Source organism: Ammospiza caudacuta, chromosome 6, assembly GCF_027887145.1.
Source record: "Ammospiza caudacuta isolate bAmmCau1 chromosome 6, bAmmCau1.pri, whole genome shotgun sequence".
NCBI lineage: Eukaryota > Metazoa > Chordata > Aves > Passeriformes > Passerellidae > Ammospiza > Ammospiza caudacuta.
This window is the reverse complement of record NC_080598.1, coordinates 33,987,928-34,013,087: the sequence shown is the minus strand read 5'-3', so window position 1 is coordinate 34,013,087 and position 25,160 is coordinate 33,987,928. Positions and strand designations below refer to the sequence as shown.

The window sequence follows — 25,160 nt, the reverse complement described above, 5'->3', positions numbered from 1 at the left end:
TCTGAATGGTCTTTGTAATGACTGTGACTACACTTGTCTGAAGAAATTGTAAAAATATACTGGATAAACCATGATAGTCAGTGGACCTGTTCACTCCTACTTAATGTCAACACATTAATGCATTTTTTTCATGGTTTGGATGGTCTAAGGTGTATTCTACTATAATACAGATTGAGAGTTGTGTGTTTTCATTAAAGCAAAACCAAGTAAAGCTTTTCAATCAGAAGTTTTGGTTTGTGTTTTAGGTACGACAACCTCCTGAAATTAATTTAGTTCTGCGTCCTCAGGGATTGACCGGTGCTAATGAAGTGTATGCCAAAGTTGACCTGTGGGTCAAGTGTCCTCATACTTACCCTGATACGTAAGTGAACATTAAATTATAACCTTTTTCTCTGCTTTCTGTAGCAAAGTGTAAGTTGAAAAGACATGTAGTTTTATGTGAATAACACTTACTCTTGCTTTCTGCATGTCAGTATTTATTAAGCCTGGGGTATTTTATAATATGCAACTCTAAACTTTGGCACCTGAATTGGATTTAGTCTTTTGTGCAATGGAGAATAATAGGGATGAGTTTGTCAGTGCACAACTGCAGCCCCAGATTGTAGCTTGGAGATACATAACCACAGGTGCACCTGCCACCGTCTAGTGCCCTTGTTAAACTCCTTGAACTCCCGACTCTTTCACCTGAGACAGACTGAATCTCCTTTCTGTTTAAAGCCATCTGTTGTTCTGTTTTCTGTTAGTTTTTGGAAGAGTTCTCCGTAGAGACTGTAGGAGGAGTTGCAGGTGAGGAGCCTGCCCCACCATTTTGTGTTGGCAAGTGATTCCGGGCTAAGTGTTGCCCTGTTTTGTTCAGTCCTTGTACCACTGATGGCACAAAACATAACTCCTTTCAGTCCATCCCTTCGTGCTGTGGCATGAGTGCTGTAGAAGGGAAATGCTATTCCTTATTAAGTGACAGTTCAGTTGTACCCTGTAACAAGGATGTAACAGCTACTCTTTTTTGTTTGTTTTAGTTTAAAATAACACATCTACAGGCATTTTGCTTGTTTACTTTATTTAAAATATTTTTAAAATATAGCTGATATTCATTTCTTGCGTTTGTTTCTTAGAGTTTGTGTTACCTGTATAGTGGTGATACATAAATTGTAAACATCTAAATGTTATGTTAGTAATGTTTTAAATGGCTTGTTCAGAAAGTTAGTGGTTAAGAACTGAATTACTAGAGTGTGCAGGGTTTCTTGGTAGTTCTGCTCTTAAGTGTTACTAAGAGGTAATCTACAACTGGAAAATTTGATGATAGGGAATATAATACAGTATTTCTGACTTTATCTTGTACATGTAATATTTATATTCTGCTTATTTGAGCATTGACTATAATTGCCAAATGACTTTGAACTCCATTCCTTTTCCCTCACACAGTTTTTATCAACAATCTGTTGCTTTTTACACTCAGCTTTTCTAATAAGGACTTTTTTATGTTTTGTTGCTGTCTCACAGAGTTCCTGAAATACAGCTAAAAAATTCAAAAGGCTTGTCAAATGAGAAAATAAATGAACTAAAATCCAGACTAACTGACTTAGCAAAACAGTGCTGTGGAGAGGTAAGAGCTTTTCACTTCCTTGAGAAATATACTCTGAACCTAAATAGTTCTAAATGATATGGTATAATATTGTGGAATACACCCACATTGGAAGTGTAAGTTGCATTGCTTTTAGGGAAGGAGGGACTGTCTTTCTTAGGAATGTTTCTCATTAATGAAAGTTCAGACTATGAAAGCTCTCAAAATCCATGTATAAATACTGCAAGCTTTATTCCTGGTTTAAAGGTTCACATTACTAGGTTTAAAGGTTCTGAGTTATTTGGCAATATGAAGAGCAATATTGACTGTAAAACTAAGAGCTTTCTGCACTTTTCAGATTGATTTGAATATCATAAGAGGCCGTATCTGTTTAAGCAAACAGTGGTTACCTGGGGAGTTTTTCCATGTGATCTTGTTCACCTAATGCTGAACTGGAGGGCAAGAGGCCTTCGTTCCAATACCAGCTCAACAATTTTTAGTACAGTCACTCCATGCCACTGTCCCTTTTATTTCTGTGTTTAGGAGTAGTGATACTTGAGTTTCCCTGTAACTGGGTAAAAAAGGAAAGATGGAGAAACATGGGAAGCTTAGACCTTTTATCTATTTTAAGGGATTTTATACACCCTTGGGTATGTTTAGTATTAGCAATACCTTGCTGTTGTTGAGGGCTGAAATGATTCAAAGAATTACAAGCAAACAAAGAATTCTTGGTAAAAACAGGGGGTTGGGTATGTTTCTTATCACTATTTGGAAATGTTGCAGGTGAACACATTTCAGCAGCTCCATTTGTCTTTTTAAAAGTGAGTATTACACAGATATGGACATTATAATAGGCTGAAGTGGGGTAATATTTTACTTTCAGTTTCCCAAGCCTGTCAACTTTACAGGTTTAGCAGGAGCTATCTGTCATTCACTCCTGCCATATGAAGCCTTTTTTCCATTTGAATACCATACTTTTATTTTGATTGCCAATGTTTCTGCAGATACTGTCACAATAATTGTTTTAGCTAATTGTTTCAGTAACCAAGAATTTCCTCAGATTTTTCAATATCTTTGGAAATTAGCAGTTTAATAAAGTATTCTGGAATTTAGAGCAGGGGTTTGTTATTTGCTGTTTGTTTTTTCCTAATGACAGTGCTATGGACAATTCATAGGAGGTACAAGGGTTAAATTCTCTAAGTAACCACAAAACCATGCAGTATATACTGGGTCTGCTCACAAGTGACCACAAGAATTATTAGCCTGTAGGGCTTCCGAGTCCCAGTTTGATTTCTGATCTCATTGAAAGGACCTAAATATGTCATACATTTTCCTAATGTTGATTTTCCAAAAAAGAGTCATGCTTGCTCCAGCAAAGTGTAGATGTGGTTGTGAGTTACATGTATGGTACATATTTTGTATGAATGCCATATGCAGTGCTATCCTGAATTACTTTACCTGCAGAAAAAAGGGAGATAACTTTTCTCTATACTTTGACAGGTATTCCTTATTAAATTGTATTCTGTGATACAGAAAGTTTGACAATACTTCAACCTCCTATTCAAACTGAAGAGCAAACTGTCAGTGTTTTTTTTAATTATTGAATTTTCTCTTGTTTTTGATGGGTTTTTTAATACATATGTGCAAGCAATGATTGCCTTGCCTTCTGAATAGTAACTTGGGAAAGATAATCTAGTTGCACATGTCAGATTTATGCATATTGTGGTGTTCTTTCTATTTTGAATTGCCTCCTGGCTTCATTCTTACTTTCAAGCAGGGGATTCAGTGTTTGAGAATCTTCTAAATGTCACCCTGTTACAGGCAGATAAGCCAAATTAAATTGTACTATCTCCCACCTGTACGTGCAAATCCTGCTCAGTGGTGCTACTGACTGCACCTTTGTCCTGTACTGTTCTTTAATTTTAGAGCTAAAATGGTCTCTTAGCACTGTGGAGTGCTTGAACTCATAAGGGGATGCTACTAGACTGCTGAAAGCTTAAGCCCTGACAGATCAATAGATCATCAATAGTTCAAGTAAACAGTGACTGAAAATTGATTCCAACCTGGCAAGCCATGTAGCAGAGTTTTCAGTGCAGTTCTTATTTTAGTGGTTGTAGCTATATGAATATAGAGCACTTTATGTGACTTTGCAGTTCTAAAGGGGAGACTGCTTTGCAGAGGAAGGACTGAATTTGTGGTTAGCAGTGAAATAATTACTATTTCATAGCAGTAGGTACAGTAACAGATAAGGGCAAAGGATTTGTTCTGTTGTAGCTCATATGTCATAAACCCATATCTGTGGGAATAGAAAAATTATGCCTAGAAGAAGATGAGAAAATTATTTTTAAATTTCACTTTTCTGTTAGAAATATAAGATGGCTTAGGTTGTCTATTTTTCAGTATTTTTTGCCATCTTTGCTACTGTGGTCAGGGATTTTTCCTGTTACAATTTATTAATAAATGGTTCTGACAAAAAATACTGAAATATGATAAATTCTCCCTTATAAATAACAAAATTGACAGCCATGCTTCTGCTGTGTTGCTTTTTGGGGTGGGTAGCATTTGGCTATCATTTGACTCTGCATTTCATTTGTACCTTTTTTTCTTTCAGGTCATGATATTTGAACTTGCTGACCATGTACAGTCATTTCTCAGTGAGTATAATAAACCACCTTCCAAGTCTTTTCATGAAGAAATGCTAAAAAATCATCAGAAAGAACAGGAAAGATTGGCTCAGGAGGAATTGCGTAAGGCACAAGAAGTTAAGAGAAGAGAGGAGCAGGAGGTAAGAGAAATCAATGTATGAATAACCATATATTCTTAAAATAACATAATTGTGATTTTAAAATCACTCTGCATAATGATGAGTTTTAGTGAATTATTAACTTGTCAGACTTGCCAGTATGGGTTGATCAGTGTGTATTATATGAACCATCTGCTGCTGTAATTGTAATGTTTTAATGATGTGGTTTTAACCCAGGGAAATATTTGTGCCTGAAACAAACCTAAATGTTGATTCTTGATCCTATAAAAATCCCTTATCAAGAGGACCTTATACAAAAGCTTAAGCAAAGGTACATATTAAGTGCATTCCATTGTAAACTAGGAAGTGTTAGCCAGGCAGACAGGTATTCATACCTTCTTTCACTCCTAGGGTGACTGGAACATTCACTGTGAAAGGCATCTCTAGAGAGCAACAAATTTAACCTAAAGAGATGTCAGACCACCAATATCCTTCAGTAGAAATGAGGGGATTCATCCAAGTCTCACAGGGGCTAGTAGTGTGAAGTCTCCACTCTGTGGGGAATATGGATAGAATAGCTACAGTTTTTAAAAGGTCACTTGGATTTATCTCCCTGTCCTTTTTTTTGTGTGCATGAAACTTTATTGTTGGGTCTGGCAGTAGAAGTAATTTACAATTCCATTTTCCTGTATCATGCAATTGATGCTATTAACTTCCTCAGGAGAGCTAATTTGACTTCTATTTTTTTATTCTTGTGACATCTTCCAAGTCCTCTTTCAAAACTTCCAAAAAATCAGCATTGTAACTTCTTTACTTTTAAATCAGGGTAAGATTTTAGCAGTTGCATTGCATGTACTGTTGCATTTCTAACAACTGAAATTTTATTTCAGCAACGTGAAATCCTTAACGAGATTCAGAGAAGGGAGGAAGAGAAAAGGGAAGAAAGAAAAAAGAAGGAGATTGCCAAACAGGTATTCTTTGTAAGCAGATGTGCAAACAAACATTGCAGTAAGTTCTTCCCAGTACTGTAACAGTACTTGTAAAAAGTACTTGGACATCTTTGATTATTCAGGGCTTCTAGTAGATCTAAATTAAAATAGGTTCTTGATTATTTCTGGGGTTTATTTCTGGAATATACTAGCATCTTGAGTGTACCAAGGTGGATGTTTTCAAACAGACAGAAAAAAGCTGGTATTTAATGTTTCCAGTTTCTTTGCATTCTTGCCATGGACAGTGCTGAAATGTCCTTTCTGAAACTCAGCACCTCTTCTTTGGCCTCATGTATACATTTATTATGAAAACATATTTCTTCTATGATCTGCATGACTTCATAGAGTAATAACTAAGTACTTGCATATTTTGATGATAGGAGTGGCTCCGGCACTTATTTGGTGTTTTTCCTGATTTATAGGAACGTTTGGAAATAGCTGCTCTGACAAATCAAGAAGATTCTCACAGGAGAGATACTGCAGGACCTAGAGCTGCTTCACGTTTCAATGGGAGCTGTTTGGAACATGGGGTGAATAATAAGCACCGACCCAATTCAGCTGGACGTTCCAAGTATGTCAGTTTGCATGTGGATTTTTTAGATTTATTTACTTATTTGTTGGTTTCTGTCTTTCTGTCTTTCTGTCTTTCTGTCTTTCTGTCTTTCTGTCTTTCTGTCTTTCTGTCTTTCTGTCTTTTTCTTTCTTTCTTGTTGCAAAGATTAGATTACAAAGTGAAATTTGAAGGCAATAATGTGCCATGATGTTGACCTGTTCATTTTGGTCTCTTCCCTGCCACCTTCCCCCCCCACCTTCATTTGTCATGGTTTAACTAAGCTATGTGCTGTGGATAACTTGGTACATTTCCAAGTTTTAATGTTTTCATTCAACTCCTGACTTTAAATATACTATCTTTGAGTTGGAGAAAAATGTTCTCTTCACATTGCAGACGAGAACGCCAGCTTTCTGTTAGTAATAATGAAGAGTCCCCTGGAAATCATGAAGTTCTGAACTTCAGCACAAGTGGTGTTGGACAGCTTACTGTCCATAAAGGAAAATGTCTAGGTAAGCAAAATTACAATTGCAACTTGAAATGCTGGCATTTGGTAGGCTTTCAGTAACATGTGAAACCACTGATAAGCACAGGCCTGGAAATGGATACTTTCCTTCCATTGCTGCTGATAGCAATGTCATAAAACCAGCAGGTTTAGCAAAAACATTCGTACAGGACATGACAGAAGACTGAGTTGGAAGACCTCCATGGAGTGCCCACGCGGACAGACCATCAGATGTTTTCATTGTTTATTTTCAGCATAGCACTTCCTCAGTGGATGATGAAAGTGGATGCCTGAAAGTCTCTTGAGAATGGAAAATTTTATTATTTTGCAGTTTGAGGAGGAACAATTGTGTTACTATGTGTAGAACTTGGCATTTGCTAAGCAGGAAAGTTGTTCATTTCTTAAAACTTGAAATTCTTGAAAATGTGCAGCAGTTTTTTTTCAACATGTGATTGCTTTCATTTGAGTGCTGTTACCTAGCATTCAGTCTCATCAAGCTTGATATATTCCATACTTACTAGATAGATACATGTCTTGTCTAGTTGTAAGTAGGTTTATGTTTCTGACTTTAGAAAACAGGCTTACTGGTATTGATTTAGCATTTGCAGGAGCTTTTGTCAAATCCTTAGAAACAAAAGAAGCCATGTTCCTCTTCTCTCCCCTTGTGTATAGGCAGAGATGAACAGCTTGGTAAATCTGTCTACAATGCCTTGGAAATTCACAGTGGAGACTTTGTTCTAATATATGAGTGGGTTCTGCACTGGCAAAAAAAGATGGGAAAGTTTCTTACAACTCATGAAATAGAAAAGATTGAGAAGTCTAAGAAACAGGTAATACCTATATTTTGCATTTGGCTTAATAAAGATTAGATGAGGTTCAGTGCTTTTCTTTAGGCTGCTAGTTTATATTAAGCTTAAGAGGATAGTAATGAACTTGAAAATGCTAATATCTAAGCATGAAAGAAAATTAATGTGTTGGGGTATTCAGGAGTTCCTTTACAATAAAAAGCATGTTTGCAGGTATGTGTAAACAAAATATGGAAATTCTGAAGAAACAATGAATCAAGCTTACCTGTTAAAATCAAAGCTCTACTTTCTCCAGTGCACAATACTTCCTTCTCAGAGAAGTATGATGATGTCATATATTTTATAAGTATTTTGTTTGTATTCCATATTTTATTAGTAATGTGTCCCAAGATGTGACAAAATCCATGTTATGTTGTGTTTCTCTACCAGCTTCAGGGAGCAGAAACAGAGTTCAACTCACTGGCGAAGCTAAATCACCCGAACATAGTACATTACAAATGCATGAACCTCCAAGAACGGGACAACTCAATTGTGGTGGATATTTTAGTGGAGCACATAAGTGGTTGTAGCCTTTCTACATACTTGGACAAAGAGACTCCAGTTCCAGTTGAGCAGTTGCGCCATTATGTGATCCAGATCTTGTCAGCTCTCGACTACTTGCACAGTAATTCAGTAGTGCACAAGGTCCTTTGTGCTTCCAGTGTCCTGGTAGATGCTGAAGGAAACATCAAGGTCACAGACTACAGCATTTCCAAGCGCTTAGCTGACATCTGCAAAGCTGATGTTTTTGAGCAAACCAAGGTTCGATTTAGTGAGGATGGTCTTCCCTACAAACCTGGAAAAAAAGGGGATGTGTGGCGTCTGGGCTTGCTTCTGCTGTCGCTCAGCCAGGGCCAAGCAACCAAGGAATTCCCAGTTGCTGTGCCTACCAATCTACCTGCTGACTTTCAAGACTTTCTAGAAAAGTAGGTTTGTCACATTCCTGTATCTTTTTGGTTTTTGGGTTTTTTTTTTTTTGTTTGTTTGGTTGGTTTGTTTGTTTGGATTTTTTTTTTAAGATTTTAACAGTGTTTTAAAGAATAGATATGTCTTCCTGTGTTTTTAGTTGTAGTTTTTATAGAAAAGGTTGATCTCGTGGCTCAGGCTGCTAATCTGGGATTTGGGAGAGCAGGTTTGGTGCTCTTTTTCTGTGCTCTGCCACCTACTGTATATCACTGTGATAAGCCATTTAGTCTGTCTACTTGCTTCTGATTCTCACCTAAATGATGGAGGTAATAATTTCTTAGGTATAATAAGAACTCTTCTAACGTTTATGTCACACATGAAATAGTTCTGTGGTTTGCTAACAGGTGTGTTTGCTTGGAAGATAAAGAAAGATGGACTCCTCAGCAGCTGCTACAACATAGTTTTATAAACATTCCACGAATAAAGATACCTGTAGCTGAAGAAAATCTAGATGGTAAGGAACTTGGTACTTCCTATATTCTGCTAAGCAAGTGAACTGCATGCCTGCAGTAAGAAAAATTGACCTGTGCTACAGCTTCACAAGACTGCACAAATGTGTTACATTAACTAACTTAAAAGGTAGTGTGATCTTCAACTTCTCTGTGCAAGACTGGCTGGGGTGGACTGACTACTGTTTTTCTTCTGTAGAAGCAGCCCATGCTTTAAAGAAACCTGTAAAGTCATCCACCTCCTGCATGGTGTAAATACAGATTTAACTCTGTCCTTGTAAGATGGTGTTCCTATGAGACTTTTCCTCCTTAAGTTCTTGTTAAAATCATTCTGTTGTCCAGCATAATTCATGTTAGTAATTAAAAACAGTATTAAGCCTAACACTTGCACTAGAGCTTTACACAGCAGAGCACTTCTGTATTTTAGGGTTTAGTTGCACTTCAAATTATTTACGTTTAGCCTCCTCCTTGCTCCTTATTTGACAGTCCCTAGCACCTTACTCCCATATTGCCAGTGACAGTAACTTTGTGTTCATTGCAGATTCAGGAGGTATAGATTGCATGGAGACAGTTGTACCCAGCAGTCAGATATCCAGTGCTTCATTCTTCACAGAAACACAGAGACAATTTTCACGATACTACAATGAGTTTGAAGAGCTAAAATTACTTGGTAAAGGGGCTTTTGGAGCAGTCATCAAGGTATGTTATAAAAATGGTTTCCTCTGTGGAAACCTTTGTAAGGATATGTTTGTTTTCTCTGAAGCAGAAAAATATATTCAATGTTTGCATGGTTTTATTTACTGTCTGCTGGTGCTGTGCCTGTGTTGAGGTTTTTATCTGGAATTGAATAGTATGAAAAGTTGTGAGAGGTTGCTGGGAGTTTGGGGAGAAGCCTGTCAGTATCAGGAACCTTGCATTTGGATTGTAGTCATTTTCCAGGTGAAAGGAAGACTTCCTGTTTTGTGAAAAAAATTATTCTTCTGGCTCTGCTTGGTAAGGCATTTGTAAGCATTTGACTTTAGATTAATTTGAATTTTTCAGGTGAGAAATAAGCTTGATGGTTGCTATTATGCTGTGAAACGTATTCGCATAAACCCCACCAGCAAGCAGTTCCGGAGGATTAAGGGGGAAGTGACGTTGCTTTCCCGCTTGAACCATGAGAATATTGTGAGGTATTACAATGCTTGGATAGAAAAACATGAAAGTCCTGTTCCCACTGTGTCAACATCTGGAACGACTGACGAAAGGAGAGTGCCCCCCAAAGCTGGTCTCTTCATCCTTTCCACTGAGGAGACAAATGACGTGGAAACTAATGCTCCCCCTCCGTGTTTGACCAGTTCAGTTGAGTGGAGCACTTCATGTGAAAGATCCTCCAGCAACAAATTCAGTGGAGCTGATCAGGAGTCCAGCGACGATGACGATGATGGTGATGGTGTGTTCTCCCATTCAATTTTGTAAGTAGGCTTCAGTACTGGCACTATAGGGAGCGTGAGCAGAGTTAGTTTCTCCAAGTTTCTGTCTTACCATTCTCATTTCTTTTGTTAGAAGTAGTTCACTGCATTTTTATTCTGTCCCCTTGTTCAAAACCAGTGTATGTGCCAGCAGTCACATAGCCAGGAAGAGGAAATTTTCCAGCTAAGGATTGTCAATCTATGTGGAAATTTTTTTGATGTACGCTTCTTGAAGCTACTTATTTGTGCCAGAATGCATGACTGCTTACCTTATGTTTGACTGTCTTTTCCAGCCTTGAGAATAAATTTTTTTAATGAAGAAAAACAGAAATATTACAAATATTGAAAAATATCAAACTTGCCCTTTTTTGTTTTGGTTTTTATTAGTGTATTCCATACCTTCCTCTGTGTATGGCTCAGTTGTCTCACTCAGTGATTTTTTTGTATAAGCAATTAAATACACTTATCTCAGTTCTGCTTGCTGGATATAGCAATTAAATTTTACTGATGGCAAACATATACCTTCCCTTTTAGAACTGGACTGTCAAAGAAGGTGTTTCTTTGCAAGCAGGATGGTTTTCTGGGTATTGTTTTGTTTTGCTTTTTTGTTCCAAGTCTATAGAAAGTCTTCAGCAGAAGCTTAGGTGTTTTTTCCCCCCCCAAAATAATTTCCAAATTCTTTAGTAAATATTATTTGGTATGCAGAATTTTTGAGATTTTTTTTTTCTTTCTGTGTTTTTAAACAGGCCAACCACAGATTCTGAAAGCGAAATAATTTTTGAAAATGAAGATGAAAATAGTAAAGGTCATTCTCCAGTAAGTGTAAAGATAAAGTTAGTGAAAATGAAAATAAAATAAAATAGTCTTTGACAAGTAAACAGGTCAGATAAGAGCTTTTATTTCACTTCTGCTGTAATTACAGAAACATAACCTTACCTGTCTGTTAGAGTAAGTGTTGTGCCATTGTGAGCTGCATCCCATAGAAATCAGTCTGATGCAGCTAATCTGAATTCTGTTTCCTGAAGTGTTTATTGAACTAAATATGGGGGTTTTTTTAGTCATGACCCAGGTTGTTGCAAATTTAACACTTCAGTGTGTTTATGATTTAACAGTTATGGATTACATTGTCTTAGATCTCTCAGTTGAAATTCTGTTCTGCCTTTATATGATTTTAACCAATATATTTGCTCATATGCAACTTTTTACAGCAGACAAAATGCATACTGCTAACAGTCTGAAAGAGAGGGAAAGTCAGTATAATGACTAAGGTTTTAGTTGATTTTAAGATTGTGTCACAGCACTTGCTGTGGACAGTCAGTGCACTGTGTCACTAGAAAGCTAATTCACACTCTTCTACAGCATTTACAGTATGTCACTGCCAACCCTGATGATCTGTAACATGCTTTTATTTAAAGCTGCATCTCCTTCCTCTTTCTGTTATAATGTACATTGGCAAGAAAAGGTTTTCAGTATATCATTTAATAATATGGCAGTGCTTTCTTTTCTCAATATATATGTATATGTATACACACCATACCAAAATTGTTGGTTGAGGGTGGGGGTTGCATTGTTTATCAAGCAAGCTTTCTATCTACTAGTTTCAAATCTTATCTTTCTCTTTTTTTTAATATGACACAGCTTGAGATTTAAGATTCATCTAGTTCTTCCAGAATTCTTTTCCTTCAGGGTCTAATAATGGCAAAATGCTATTCATTTTCACTTTGAGAATTGGCCACACCTGTTTTTCTAGTTTATTTAGATGCAATGGTATTACAAAATTTCACTCTATTATTTTGCTCTTTTTTAAACTATAGAAGCTGAGTTCTCATCAATGTATTCCAGCCATTAAAAAACAGTAGTATGTAATAAAAAAGTCTGCACATCTTCCTGTAGCTAACTGTTCTGTTACTTTTGTTGTGATAAAGAATGAAGAAGACAATGAAAAGAACAGCCATGGAGGAGAGGACAGGACACCAGTCGTTCAGACAGTGCATTATCTGTACATTCAGGTACAAATGTGCTCTGGTGTTCACATGAAAGGATACAGTTTATTTCAACCTGCAGATACTAGTTGCTGGTTTTCATGAGAAGTAATGACCTTTAAAAATACAAACAGATAAGTTCAGTGCTTGTTTTTGCATTAAACTGGTTTTCTGAAGGCTTAGGTGGTGGAAGGCACTGTGCAGTGCACGTGGTTTGTTGTGATTTCCAAGGCTCTATATTTGTGCCTGGAGAGAACAAAGTTTGGTATTGCCATAGTGTGTAATGGGATAACTGGTGTTGCTCATGTACAACTAAAAGTTGGCAATTCCTGGTCTAACCATAGAACAACCCAACCAGCCAGCCATTGAGTCTGTGGCTTTCAAAGCATTCTTTTGCCTTGTGCTTATTTGTTGAGAATATCCATCTCAATACCCAACACTCCAGCTGTTCCTTGGTTTGGTTGTTAATTGGTGTTAATTCCCAGTGTGGAGTTGAAGTCTACCATGCTGAATTCCTGAGGGAAAGTTGTCTTTCACAGATGTGAAAACTTCCTCATTCTCTTCAAAAGCACAGTATTGTGTATGCACTTTATTTTAATAGAAAGCAGTAATCTGTAAAGCCCATTGTGTGGCTCTTAACAGTAGGCACACAATTAAACTCCTGCAGAGTTGCAGCTTCATGCTATTCTACTGACACCTCCTTTGAGTTAGGAGTTAGTCAACTTCTCGCAGAAACTATTTATAGCTGTATATCATAGCTAACTATCCTGTGGCGATGTGCAATCTTTTATAATGCACTTAATGCTAGAGCTTGTCTGGAAGGAAGTTACAAGTAGATGGAATTTAGTTTTTAATAAGCTTATTTTTGTGCATTGTGTATATTCATAGTAAAAGCAGTTAAGACACCAAGTGCAATAAAACCAGACATTCTTTGTGGTTTGGCTTTATCACATACTATGGCTTGGCTGGTTTCACTTTGTTGTTAATGCTTACGTTAGAGAATATGCTATTCTGCAGGATCATACCGTTGTGCCAGAAAATGAGGTAGGACCCAGAAATGAATGCATGTTTGTAGCTAAAAGACAGCTCTCAGGAGAATTCCAAATAGCTGATTTTTAATTTTTTTTGGTGATACTCTTTGCTCCTGAGCCCAGGCAGTAATATGTGTACAGGTACAAGTTTCTGATAGTGTCTTTTATTAACAAAACTCTTCTTCCCTTTGTCCCTTGTGTATGCACAACTGAAGATGGAATATTGTGAAAAAAGCACATTGAGGGACACTATTGACCAAGGGTTATATGAAGACACCAGTCGGCTTTGGAGGCTTTTCCGAGAAATTTTGGATGGGTTAGCTTACATCCATGAGAAGGTCTGTAAACAGCATAGTCATGGCCTGTACAAAATATCTGTGTTACGCCTCTTTCTCTCTGGATTCTTCATCTTGGGGCATGCATTAGCAAGTTCCTCTCTTTGCCCTTTCCATTATTAGTTGGTTCTTGGGGTTTATTATATTTTATCATGAACATGAATTTTATAATGAACCACTTCAGATTTTACCCATTAGTCATAAAAATCTGACCATCTTTTAAAAACATTCTGTTAGATATCTGGTAGCACTGAAAATTGTTTCTGCTTCTGGGCTACAAATGATAGTCTGTCTTCAAGACTGATCTTTAGTGACTTAATGCAGTAGGTCTTCAACTGTATTAAAAGTATGTAATATGGTTTTCTAGTCCATTATAAGGACTTCTATTTTGAATAATGTTTATTCTTTAACACTCTGTGGGTCTTTTTTTATTCTCTTCCTGTAACAGGGAATGATCCACAGAGACTTGAAACCTGTGAACATTTTTTTAGATTCAGATGATCATGTGAAAATTGGTGATTTTGGTTTAGCTACAGATTATCCAGCAAATGCAGTAAGTACAGCTTAAAGTGAATGAAAAAACTCTTGAATTTGGTTTTTGAATTTGAAAAAAAACCCAAAAAGACATAAGTTAAATGACCACAATGTTTATGTATTGAGAATGCTATCGATTTCTTTTAAATTTCTAAGGTTCTAGAATTAAACCATGCAGTGCCAACCCAAATGACAAGAGCAGCCAACAGAAGTATTTCCCGTGTCATTTACAATATGTCTGTTTTGCTGGTTTCAGGTGGTCTCTAAACAAGAGGAAAATCTCTCGGATGGTTCTGCTGTGTCTGACCCATCAGGTTAGTTTACACTGCAACTTGTTATAAATTATTTTAAGCAAGCATTTATATTCTGTGGTCTTGTATAGGCTGTTAAAATTTCCATTTGTTCTTTGAAAATAAAATTTCTCTTTATTAAGAGATATAACCCAAGTTGGGTAGCTATATTATAATCTGGCAGTTTTGCCTCTTATCTAAGAATCAATTAGCTTCCTCTGCTGGCCTTCTGCCTTAGATCAATGCCTTCCTCATGGTGAGGTATAGAGAGAGCCTGTATATCTGTTCCATCTGCACTTGTGTTCTCTTGCCTATATAGGAAAATTTCAAGACTTCAGTGTCCTTGGTTGATTGATTGATTTTAGCTAGCATCTGAATATGGTATTTTGAGGGAACCTTAGTCCATGGTATGTTTAAAGACAAATGTAATGGCGGTGAACTTTAGTTGTAACATTTGTGTACTGACCTAGTACAAGTCTGTAAAGCAATAGATAGGTTTAGTTACTACAGACAGACACGGATACTTGAACTGTGAGGGTAAGAACTGTCTGTTTGTCAAGGTATTTTCAGCTGGGTCTCTCTCAGTAAGGACTGCACTCCCACCTAGAGAACATGAACGAGTTTTTTCTTGATAAGGATGTTGCATTTCTTTCTGACCACCTTGAAACTGGTGCTCTCATCTTTTGCCACCCAGGTAACTTGACAGGGATGGTTGGCACCGCGCTGTACGTCAGCCCAGAGGTCCAAGGAAGCACTAAATCTACATACAATCAGGTATGATTGGAGTAGACTTAATGAAAAGGTAGCAAGGAATCTAAGATGTAGCAGGTATGATTTGGGTCGTTCCTCCTTGACAAGATGAATTCAGTGTGGAACAGCATGTCGTTGACTCCTGTGCTAGTCAGGAGAATTAAACATTCCTTCAAGAGGAAACCAAGGATAGAATGATGTGGGCAAGTCAATTGTTCTGCCTGTGCTTGATGATGACTAGATGCAAGCAACTTCAAGTTGAAAGCATGTAATGATAGAGGACCTCTGTAAATGAATAGGATAGAAATCTTACCTTTTATATAATATGCATTATATTACCTTTAGTTCAGGTAATATAGTGTAAACTGCTGTTCTGGATTTCTAGACTGTGATTGTGGGAGGTGAGAATCCTGTTTATATGCAGAGAATCAAAGATAATCCTGTTTATATGCAGAGACAAAGCAAGGAAATGTTTTCAAAGTGGGAGTCATAGAATTATAGAATGTTTTAGATTGAAAGGGACGTCAAAGCTTATCCAGTTCAAACATCCTGCCATGGGCAGGGACACCTTCCTCTAGACCAGGTTGCTTCAAGTCCCATCCAACCTGGCCTTGACCACTTCCAGAAATGGGGCATCCACAACTTCTCTGAGCAACCTGTTCCACCCTCACAGTAAAGAATTTTTTCCTAAAATTCGGTCTAAACCTATCCTCTTTCATTTTAAAGTCATTATCCCTTGGCCTGTCACTCAGTGGCCTTGTAAAAAGTCCCTCTCTGGCATTCTTGTAGTCCCCTTGAGGTACTGAAAGGCTGATCCGAGGTCTCCATGGAACCTTCTCTCCAGGCTAAACAATTCCAATTCTCTCAGCCTTTCCTGATGTGAGTGGTGCTCCGTTCCTTTAATCGTCTTTGTGGCCCTCTCTGGACTTGTTCCATGTACTTGCTCTAGCAGATCTATGTTCTCCTTATGTTGGGGGCCCAGAGCTGGATGCAGCACTCCAGGTGGAATAGCATGAGAGTGGAGCAGATTGAGAGAATCACCTCCTTAAACTTGTTGATCACACTGCTTTTGATGCAGCACAGGATGTTTGGCTTTCTGGGCTGTGAGTGTACTGACAGATCATGTTGAGAGTCCTGTCAGCCAACATCCCCAGGTTCTTTTCATGGCTCCTCCTCTCAATCCATTCTCTGCCCAGCCTGTATTTGTGCTTGGGATTGCCCCAACCCATGTGCAGGATCTTGCACTTGGCCTTGTTGATCTTCATGAGGTTCACACAGACCCACCTCTCCAGCCTGTCGAGATCCCTTTTGATGGCATCCCTTCCCTCCAGCGTGTCAACTGCACCACACAGCTCAGTGTCACCAGCACACTTGCTGAGGCTGCTCTCAGTCCCACTGTCCATGTCACCAACAGAGATGTTAAACTGTGCCAGCCCCAGTGCCTACCCCTGAGGAACATCTGCTCCTCACTTTGCTGTTCAGCTGCTGACCACAACCCAAGTGCAACCATCATTTATTCATAGCAGTGCTGTGATGATAGAAGGCTTTAAAGTCTACCAAATCTTAATGGATTGTGTCTTCTAACAAAAAAGCTTTAAAAATGGATAATAATAAAAACACAAAAAAGACAGAAAAAAACCCAGCCTTTTCTTTAGCTTTCAATTTTGTTTGTTGGGATTTTTTTGCTCTGCTACTTTTGTCTTCAGGGAATTGATAGGTACTACATACAAGTTTTCATTTTTTTCTTCCTTAGAAAGTGGACCTGTTCAGCCTAGGTATAATATTCTTTGAAATGTGTTATCATCCTATGAGTACTGCATCAGAAAGGATCTTTGTTCTTGGTCAGCTAAGGCTGGTGAGTACACAGCTATGAAACATACTAATTCTATGCATCAAATAATTTGTTAAGAGAAACAAAAGGATGCAAAATATAGCAAAAATGTTGCCATAGGGAGTGCTCAAAAACAAGGTTTGTAAAACATATAATGAAAGGTGAAGAATACAATTGGAGCTGGTGCACTGACATTCCTTTAATGCACTGTGGATTCTAATGGTAATGCCATCAGTCTGTGTTCTGTCTGTGAAATTAATTATTACATGTCAGATAAAGGAATCATCTCTTCAGTATACTTAAGTTTAGGCCTGGTGAGCCTTTCTCAGGAATGAGTTGCTATTTGTAGTTGGTAAATGCTTGTGGTTATGGGTTGTACTTTCATTGAACAAAACATCAAAGCTTTCATCCTCCTTTTAGCTCCTCAAATAAATTTAATTTGCCATGTGGGGATTGGTTTCTTTGGGTTTTTTTTGTTTTTTTTTTCATGGGCAATGGAAATGCTTTGTTTCTCTGTTTAATATGTAGAACTTAAAAGTAAGACTAATCGAAGCAATCTGGACTGCTTGTTAAAATTCAAATATGGATTTTGGTTTTTGTTTTGTTAGCCTGCAATTGTATTTCCTAAGGACTTTGATGAAGTCAAGCATGCAAAGCAGGTAATTTTGAATATATTTTAACTATTAGGTATTCCTTCTCAGAAAACATTAGTTATAATTTTTGCCCCTTAATTTCCCACTTAATTCCCCACCTAGTATTCTCTGCCAAGTTCTTAATACATGATATTAGAACAAAGTAAGGAAATAAAACCTCAAAAGAATACTCTAAGATGACATGGAAATATATTTACCTACAGAATTCTCTGAGCACAGTCATGAACAAATTTAGAATTCACTGGCACATCTTTAAAGCTCTGAGAGACAATTTTAACTTTTTATGCTCAGAGAAATGGCAGCTAAATTTTTTAACTTAAACTTTTTGAAAGAAATGTGTCACACAGCAGAAGGAGATGTGCAAAAGCTCAATTGGCTGCTCCAAGCTTGACAGAGCTGCCAAGAGCTGTTCTGGAGGCCTCCATGGCAGAGTAATGAAGTGATAAGGAGCAGTAATCTTTTCTGGATCATCTAGGTAGCTTTATCCTTGTGCTAATCAACTCTTTTGTTGACCATTAGTATTAACTTTTAGTGTGTTATGCTTTTAAAACAGCAATCTGCATGTTACTAGTACCATAAAACGTTTCCATTTTGTACATTTCGCTGGAATATGCCAGGGAGATTCCTCATGCTCTGACACTTGTGCCTTTCAAATCTTTGATTTCATGCATGCAATTCTGCTTTTCCTCTTAACTTTCTCTTGATTTTGTTGATAAAAAGATGTGAGTTAGCATACCATGGAACAACAAAGGAAAAGGATACTACATATTTTGTCATCCCAGGAGGCACGTTTCTAATAAGTTGTGTGGTTTAGTAAATTTTTTCAGATGATAATAAAAGATATTAATAATTTATAAGCAAATAATGTCCATGCCAAAGATTCAGATTCTGCTGGTTTTTCCCCTGTAGAGTCCCACAGTTTGCTATCGAATTGATGTAACTACCAAGTTTGTTGCAAATATTGTTACCATGCAAAAGGTTTCTAATCTGTAAAATTTTGATTTAATTTGTAGAGATTGGTTATTACGTGGCTCCTGAACCATGATCCTGCAGCACGACCAACTGCTGTGGAGCTGTTAAAAAGTGAACATCTTCCACCACCCCAAATGGAAGAGTCTGAGCTCCATGAAGTCCTCCACCACACCTTAGCAAACGTGGATGGCAAGGCCTACAGGACCATGATGAGTCAGATATTTGCACAGAGAATATCTCCAGCAATAGACTATACGTATGACAGTGATATGCTGAAGGTTTGTAGGTGTTCAGGGGAGGCGTGGGTTTGGCTTCTCCCTGTGTTGAGTTTTTTAAAAATATGCTTATATGGGTAAGCATTTCTGTAGCATTTCTGAGTGAATTACATTATCTCAATGCAATTCAGTGTGCATTTCTGAGTGAATTGCATTATCTCAAGATTCACCTTTACATTGGTTCCGACTTAAAACTATAGTCTCTGCTGTGTGGGTTACAATAACTGCTTCCCATTTGAGTCTCATTCTTCAGTGAAGAAACCAGCAGTGTTTGTAGCAGCTAGAGCTTTAAGCTTATGTCCAGATGATTACTTTCTTTACTCTGAATTCCTGTCAAATTAATGGTTGACTGGTTGTCAGCAGAAAGTGTTGACCCTGGATGCTTTTTTCTAATTGATTTGATTTTTCTTAGTTTATCAGCTCTTGTATCTTTCTAAATCTAAAGAAATTAAAGGTAACACAGTACAATAATGCTACATATAGCTGTAGTTATTTTTATTATGTAAGTATTGCAGTTTTTTGTAGTGGGATGAGATAGCAGAATGTTTATTGCCTGTATTACATGGACTGATTGCCTACATGGAGTGTTCATCACGTGTGAATTATATATGTACTTTTTATTTGTGATGGTTTCAGGGTAGTTTTTCTATTTGGGCAGCCAAGATACAGCAGCATGTATGTGACATTGTCAGCCGGATATTTAAAAGACACGGTGGGTGTGTTTACAAAAGTCATTCATTTCCTTTCTTGTGATTGAATGGATTTAAAAGAATGGAATGGATTTAAAAGAATGGAATGGATTTACTTCTGTAAGAGAAATCAGAAAACGTGTTCAGTGGTTGATCATTTGACGTTTTTATGATGTTTTCTCCTGTTATTTTGTCATTCCAGTAATAGCTACTAATATAAAATCTGAATTATTTACATTTTCTACAGAAAGAAGAGTGAAAGTCTTAATTATATTTTCGAATGTACATGGTTGTTCTGATAAATCTGTATGAGGTTTTAGAGGCACAGCCTGTTACGCAAAATGTGGATCTGAATGCAAGGCTGGTTCTGTGGTGGGAGATCAGGCATCCATGGAGCACAGTAACCTCTCTTTGGGCAGCCAGAATGGGAAGAGCATAAGGGAGAGCATGGAAACAAAGCAAGCATGGAGGGGTACTTCCAGTGATGTATTCTTGGAAATGCTTTGCTGTTCAGGCACTTCCTGAACTGAAGCTGATGCCAGGATATTTAATAGTCTCTCATTTTCCTTTCCAGGAGTCTATCCAGTCATTAATAATGGTATTCGCTTAAACTTATTTTTTGAGAAGGAAATTTATGCAGACACTGTCACACTTGGAATGTTATAAATTGTGTTGTCTTACAGGTGTTCATGATCCTATTTTATATAAAAATACTGAATCTTTAAATGGAAGCTTGGCATTTTCCAAGTAAACCATAATCTGATTAAGCATTATCAAAATTTGGCAATACAAAAGATTGAGAAGCTGCGAAATACAAAGTCAAGGATGGGTTTACCTCTCCCATTGCTCCTTAAAGCTTGACAGATTTGGGAAATTTTAGGGACTGAAATGTTTTCATGCTTTTCGAAAAAAATGGGGATTGGATATTTATTTCTTTCCATTAGATTGTGTCTGACATCTGTAATGGCTAGAAGAATTTCTTTCTATCTGGGGCACTTCTTTTCTCATTTAAAGGTTAATGTTAACAACTAATTGAGTTAATCTTAAATTTTCTGGTGATTCTCAATCAAATATTAAAACAGGAAACTATTTTTCAGTAATAAGTGGTATGATTAATATTTAGGTTTCAGTGAAGATTGGATTCATGCAGATAGATGGTTGCAAAATGTAGCCAGGAAAAGAAAGGTATTCATGAGGTTTTAAAAATGAAACACATAGATTTCTAGGATGTTTTTGAGACAGAGGATGCAACACATCTGAACAAAATTTGTCCTATATGGAAATGTCTCTAGACCAAAACAGTACTTGTTACTGGTAACTGCAGAGTTTCTCATCTGTTTCATATGCCTGCTTTTGTGAAAGGTGGTGTTTAAAGAGGGAGGGCAAGGTAAAGATTCTGCTGGGCTGTGGAATTGGCAGTTCTCTCTTCTGTGGCCTCCCTGCTGAGCCCAAGAAGGATGCAGCATAGGCATAAAACAAAATTTTACATTCTTTCTTTAAATATGGAAGAGGAAAGTCCATTAAGGACATTTAATGTAATTTTTTCACTTATGGATTGACATAATTATGCCCTGCAAGGGTGTTCATGAACTTGTAAAAAGCAGGTGTTCTTCTGAAATGAGAGATAATAGTGTTTTCTGGTTTTGTGCAGGAGCCATCAAGCTGCATACTCCACTGCTGATGCCCAGAAATAAGAAGCTATATGAACATAATGAAGCTTCATATTTCATGGATCACAGTGGGATGCTGGTAATGCTTCCTTATGACCTCAGAGTAAGTAGCATCATCTCTGCAGGCAAAGCTTCAGAGGGTTTGGAGGGTGCTGCGGTAGAATTTGGTTTAAGCTTACATGTCTTTTGGCTGCTGAAGTATCTTTCAATGTCTGTTCTTGTTCTCCTGAGTTCTGTACTCCTCCTCTTGACAGCTGGAGCCCTGGCCACATTTTGAAGAAATAGCATTTGTAGGTTTGTTTGTTTGTTTTTTTAACATAGGTGAAAATAATGTTTTCATTTACAACTTGCATAAGGATGGTTAGATCAATACTACCTGGCTATGTCAGGTGTTTTAAGCATTATATTATCCTTGGGAGAGTACAAGTGTAACTACACAGTATAATTCACCTCGAGTTGCAGAGCTCAGTCAAATGAACTGTTTGGTTTCAACAATTTTCATGTATTTTGTTTTTCAGATTCCTTTTGCAAGATTTGTAGCTAGAAATAACATATCAAACTTGAAAAGGTAAGAGATGCAGGGGTGATATTTGCACTGACTGTGACAGTGACTTCTGAAGAGGCTGATTCATTGTTCAATGTTTCCTTTAGATACTGTATAGAGCGAGTTTTCAGACCTCGGAAGTTAGACCGCTGTCATCCCAAAGAACTCCTAGAATGTGCATTTGACATCATTACATCTACTGGAAATAGCTTTTTGCCTATAGCAGAAACCATTTATGCAATTTCAGAAATCATTCAAGAATTTTCAGTGCTACAGGTAGATTCTCTATAATCAGCACCTTTCCCCTCTTTTCCACCCAAAATTTTAATTTAACTCAATATTTAGTTTGATGTGTTGTAAAAGGATACTTCCTTTAACTTTACCCAGTACAGAACTATTTTCACATTTAATCTATAGTCACTTAGAGAACACTGTGATAAAAGATGTGTTTCATAGGTAAACTTAAAATGAAGCATAGGTTTATGTGCAAAGGAAAGAACTGAATCCTTTATAGTACCATTGAAATAATGTCTTTCTTCTGTCAGACAAGTGATTACTGTAGAATGGGACAAGACTTGCCATTCTTTAGTTAGAGATGAAAGGTAAGGTAGTGAAAGAAATGGTTTGAAGTTAATTTTGACCTATTATTATTATTAAATGTATTGGAAGCCTCTTTGTTTTGTGGGGGTTGGGGTTTTTTTTAAGAAAACAGAATGCAAGTAAAACTTGGCTTTTTCATTCTTTCTTCCTTTTTTTTTATTTATGCTTTGCTAGGAAAGAAATTATAGTATTTATCTGAACCACACTGCCTTACTGAAAGCTATACTTTTGCACTGTGGGATACCAGAGGACAAACTCAATCAAGTCTACATCATTCTCTATGATGCTGTGGTAAGGCATTAGTTACTAACCTATCCTCTGTAATCATCTCTGTAGAATATTCTATTTTGTGGGGCTATCTCTAACCAGGAGTATATTCTTGATACATAAAAAGGTTGGCTTTGGGCTGTAAATGTAGATTAATTACTTTCTTGTTACTTCTGGATTGGGATGGTTTAAGATGATTCTTGAATGTGTATTTATGAGAGAATTATTCAGCTGTCTAATCAAGAACTGACAGGCTAGTCAATAAAAACATTTTAAAATTAAATTTAAAGTGTATTTTAATATCAGTAAGGTCTTTTATACTTTATAAGCACAGAATATAAGTGAAATTAATTTGAATAATTACAGTAACGCATTAAACACAATCAGATGTTGTTTTAATCTGTTTTTCTTGCAGACTGAAAAGCTAACTAAAAGAGAAGTAGAAGCCAAGTTCTGTAATCTTTCTCTCACATCAGCTAGTGTAAGTGATCTTAATTCAGTGCTAATTTCCCTGTAATTTGCCATAAGACAGTCATATTTTATTTTCTTTGTAATTTAATCAGCCAGAGGAAGAAAAATAACCTGTTACATGTGCTGTTCAGGTCAATCCCTTTGCAAGTGGTCTGACTTTGTTCTCTCTGGAAGTCAGTATTGCAGCTTGTTCTCTAAACATGTGGGGTAATAAAACTAATAAAGGGTAAATGGAATACTACAGAGAGATATTTAATAAAGAAAACTGAGAGAAACTTTTAAAAAAACTTCTCTGCAAATGTTGAATGTGCGTAGAGTTGAAGTTAAATTCTGGGTAGTCGAAGACTTGTATCTATTATTATTTTCCTCAACTCCACTATGTAAAAACAGCCTGCTAGCCAAAACAAACAAAAAAGACACATGTCTTACTCCCACAATTAGAAAGTCAGATATTTTTCTTGTTTTCAGATGGGACCTATTATGAATGTTGTATGTGTTGCTATGTATGCTTATAATTTTATTTTTTGTTTTTAGCTTTCTCGACTCTATAAATTCATTGAGCAGAAGGGAGAAGCAAGTAATGTATTTCCCTTTCTAAACACAATGATAAAACAAAAGCCAAGTGTCACTCAGCTGTTGAAGCATGGCATGAAGGATTTAGAGGAAATCATTTGTCTGTTAAAGCAACTGGGAATAAAACTTCAGGTTTGTAAAATGCTCTGCTAATAAATTAATGGAATTACAGGGCTGCTGTGCATTGTAATATGCCAGGAAATAAAGATATTTTACAACAGAAAAAACACATGCAAGTGTCTTGATGGCAAATAATACTGAATTGAAACTTCTTCCTTTTTTTCCCTTTTGTTTTCTTTATTAAAGATGCATTTTAAAAATAAGACCTCTTCCAGTCAGAAGGCTCTGGCTTAACTTATCTAATGACACTCAGACTTTTTTCCTTTCTCCACCCAAGACTGAAGGCATTACTTAGAGCATAAAAGAGGGGATTTAATAAATTTTGAAAAAAACTGTAAATATTTTTAAAGGAAAGAAATCTAATTACTACTAAAGGCCTCCACCTTCCTTGAAGCTTGCTGTTTGGGTTTTGTGCTACATGGTTTCTTGAGATGCTGTAAGATTAAAGCACCTTTAATTTCCTTATTTTTCACTGTATTTTAAATTTTTGGAGATAAGGAATGTTTCCATATCTCTTCCTTATGTGAAAACCATGTTTTAAATCCATGCTGCTGACAGGAAATTAAATATATATGTGCACATATTTGTTTTTATTTTACAGATCTCTATAAATCTGGGACTGGTTTACAAAATACAGCAGCACAATGGTATTATCTTTCAGTTTATAGCATACATCAAAAGAAGACAAAGAACTGTGCCTGAAATTCTTGCTGCAGGAGGCAGATATGATCATCTGGTATGTGCTTATCTCTTCTAGTAAATTTTGATTTTTTTTCTAACCCATTTTGCCAAGATAACTAACTGGTCTTCCATTCTGGTTTTTTCTTGTCTTGAGATTCCACAGTTTAGAGGGCCACAGACAGTAGGACCAGTTCCTTCAGCTGTTGGAGTCAGCATAGCTATAGATAAAATAACTGCTGCTGTTTCCAGTGTGGAGGATTCTGTAAGTATTTTTTGGGAAGTGGGGCATTTGTTTACTTCTGACAGTTCAATAACCTAATTGTAGGCTAGAGATGGACAAAAAATAAGATATTCAGATATGTTCCAAAATAATACTGTACTGAAATAGAAGGCAGACATCAAGATGACCTGTTTTCTTTTGTGTTTCTCTACATAGAACTATTTAGTAAATGACAATTAAGGGAAGACAGGATCTTCAGGCTTACACCATTTTATTTTTAATTTAATGGGATGTTTTTCTCAGCCTGTGTATTCTTTCAGATAGAAGAGTACAACTGTAGATATTTCGTGTTATTTTCCCCCTACTACTTCTCCCTTTATCAAAGTATAGAAGATAGAGATGGAAAGAAACTTTAAAAATATTGACTACTTTGTACAATGTCACACATCATCACTTGGTTGTGAAATGTGTATTTTATTCTCTTTTCTCTATAAGAATAAATTAACCTTGGCAAGGAGAGTGGGAAGGAAGGAACAGGGTAGGCAGGGATACTTGGCAGGCTGAGGCTGTGGAGGTGCTTTGCATGGAGGATTGAGCTTCAGTGACTTTCAGA

General features: G+C 36.9%; 1 protein-coding gene across 1 annotated transcript in view; it reads left to right on the top strand.

Moving 5' to 3' along the window:
* Window positions 1–25,160, top strand: part of EIF2AK4 (eukaryotic translation initiation factor 2 alpha kinase 4) — a 38,869-nt gene that overhangs the window by 1,624 nt on the left and 12,085 nt on the right. Inside the window, exons 2-30 of the mRNA XM_058807939.1 lie at window positions 246–361; window positions 1,501–1,603; window positions 4,173–4,346; window positions 5,195–5,275; window positions 5,716–5,864; window positions 6,240–6,355; window positions 7,021–7,178; window positions 7,584–8,119; window positions 8,504–8,613; window positions 9,150–9,307; window positions 9,650–10,062; window positions 10,806–10,875; window positions 11,985–12,068; window positions 13,288–13,410; window positions 13,856–13,960; window positions 14,198–14,255; window positions 14,926–15,005; window positions 16,735–16,836; window positions 17,421–17,471; window positions 18,479–18,715; window positions 19,349–19,424; window positions 21,053–21,174; window positions 21,590–21,639; window positions 21,723–21,891; window positions 22,390–22,506; window positions 22,898–22,963; window positions 23,488–23,658; window positions 24,248–24,382; window positions 24,482–24,589. Of these exons, the coding sequence (XP_058663922.1) occupies window positions 246–361; window positions 1,501–1,603; window positions 4,173–4,346; window positions 5,195–5,275; window positions 5,716–5,864; window positions 6,240–6,355; window positions 7,021–7,178; window positions 7,584–8,119; window positions 8,504–8,613; window positions 9,150–9,307; window positions 9,650–10,062; window positions 10,806–10,875; window positions 11,985–12,068; window positions 13,288–13,410; window positions 13,856–13,960; window positions 14,198–14,255; window positions 14,926–15,005; window positions 16,735–16,836; window positions 17,421–17,471; window positions 18,479–18,715; window positions 19,349–19,424; window positions 21,053–21,174; window positions 21,590–21,639; window positions 21,723–21,891; window positions 22,390–22,506; window positions 22,898–22,963; window positions 23,488–23,658; window positions 24,248–24,382; window positions 24,482–24,589 (4,038 nt within the window). The remainder of the gene's footprint in view (window positions 1–245; window positions 362–1,500; window positions 1,604–4,172; window positions 4,347–5,194; window positions 5,276–5,715; window positions 5,865–6,239; window positions 6,356–7,020; window positions 7,179–7,583; window positions 8,120–8,503; window positions 8,614–9,149; window positions 9,308–9,649; window positions 10,063–10,805; window positions 10,876–11,984; window positions 12,069–13,287; window positions 13,411–13,855; window positions 13,961–14,197; window positions 14,256–14,925; window positions 15,006–16,734; window positions 16,837–17,420; window positions 17,472–18,478; window positions 18,716–19,348; window positions 19,425–21,052; window positions 21,175–21,589; window positions 21,640–21,722; window positions 21,892–22,389; window positions 22,507–22,897; window positions 22,964–23,487; window positions 23,659–24,247; window positions 24,383–24,481; window positions 24,590–25,160) is intronic.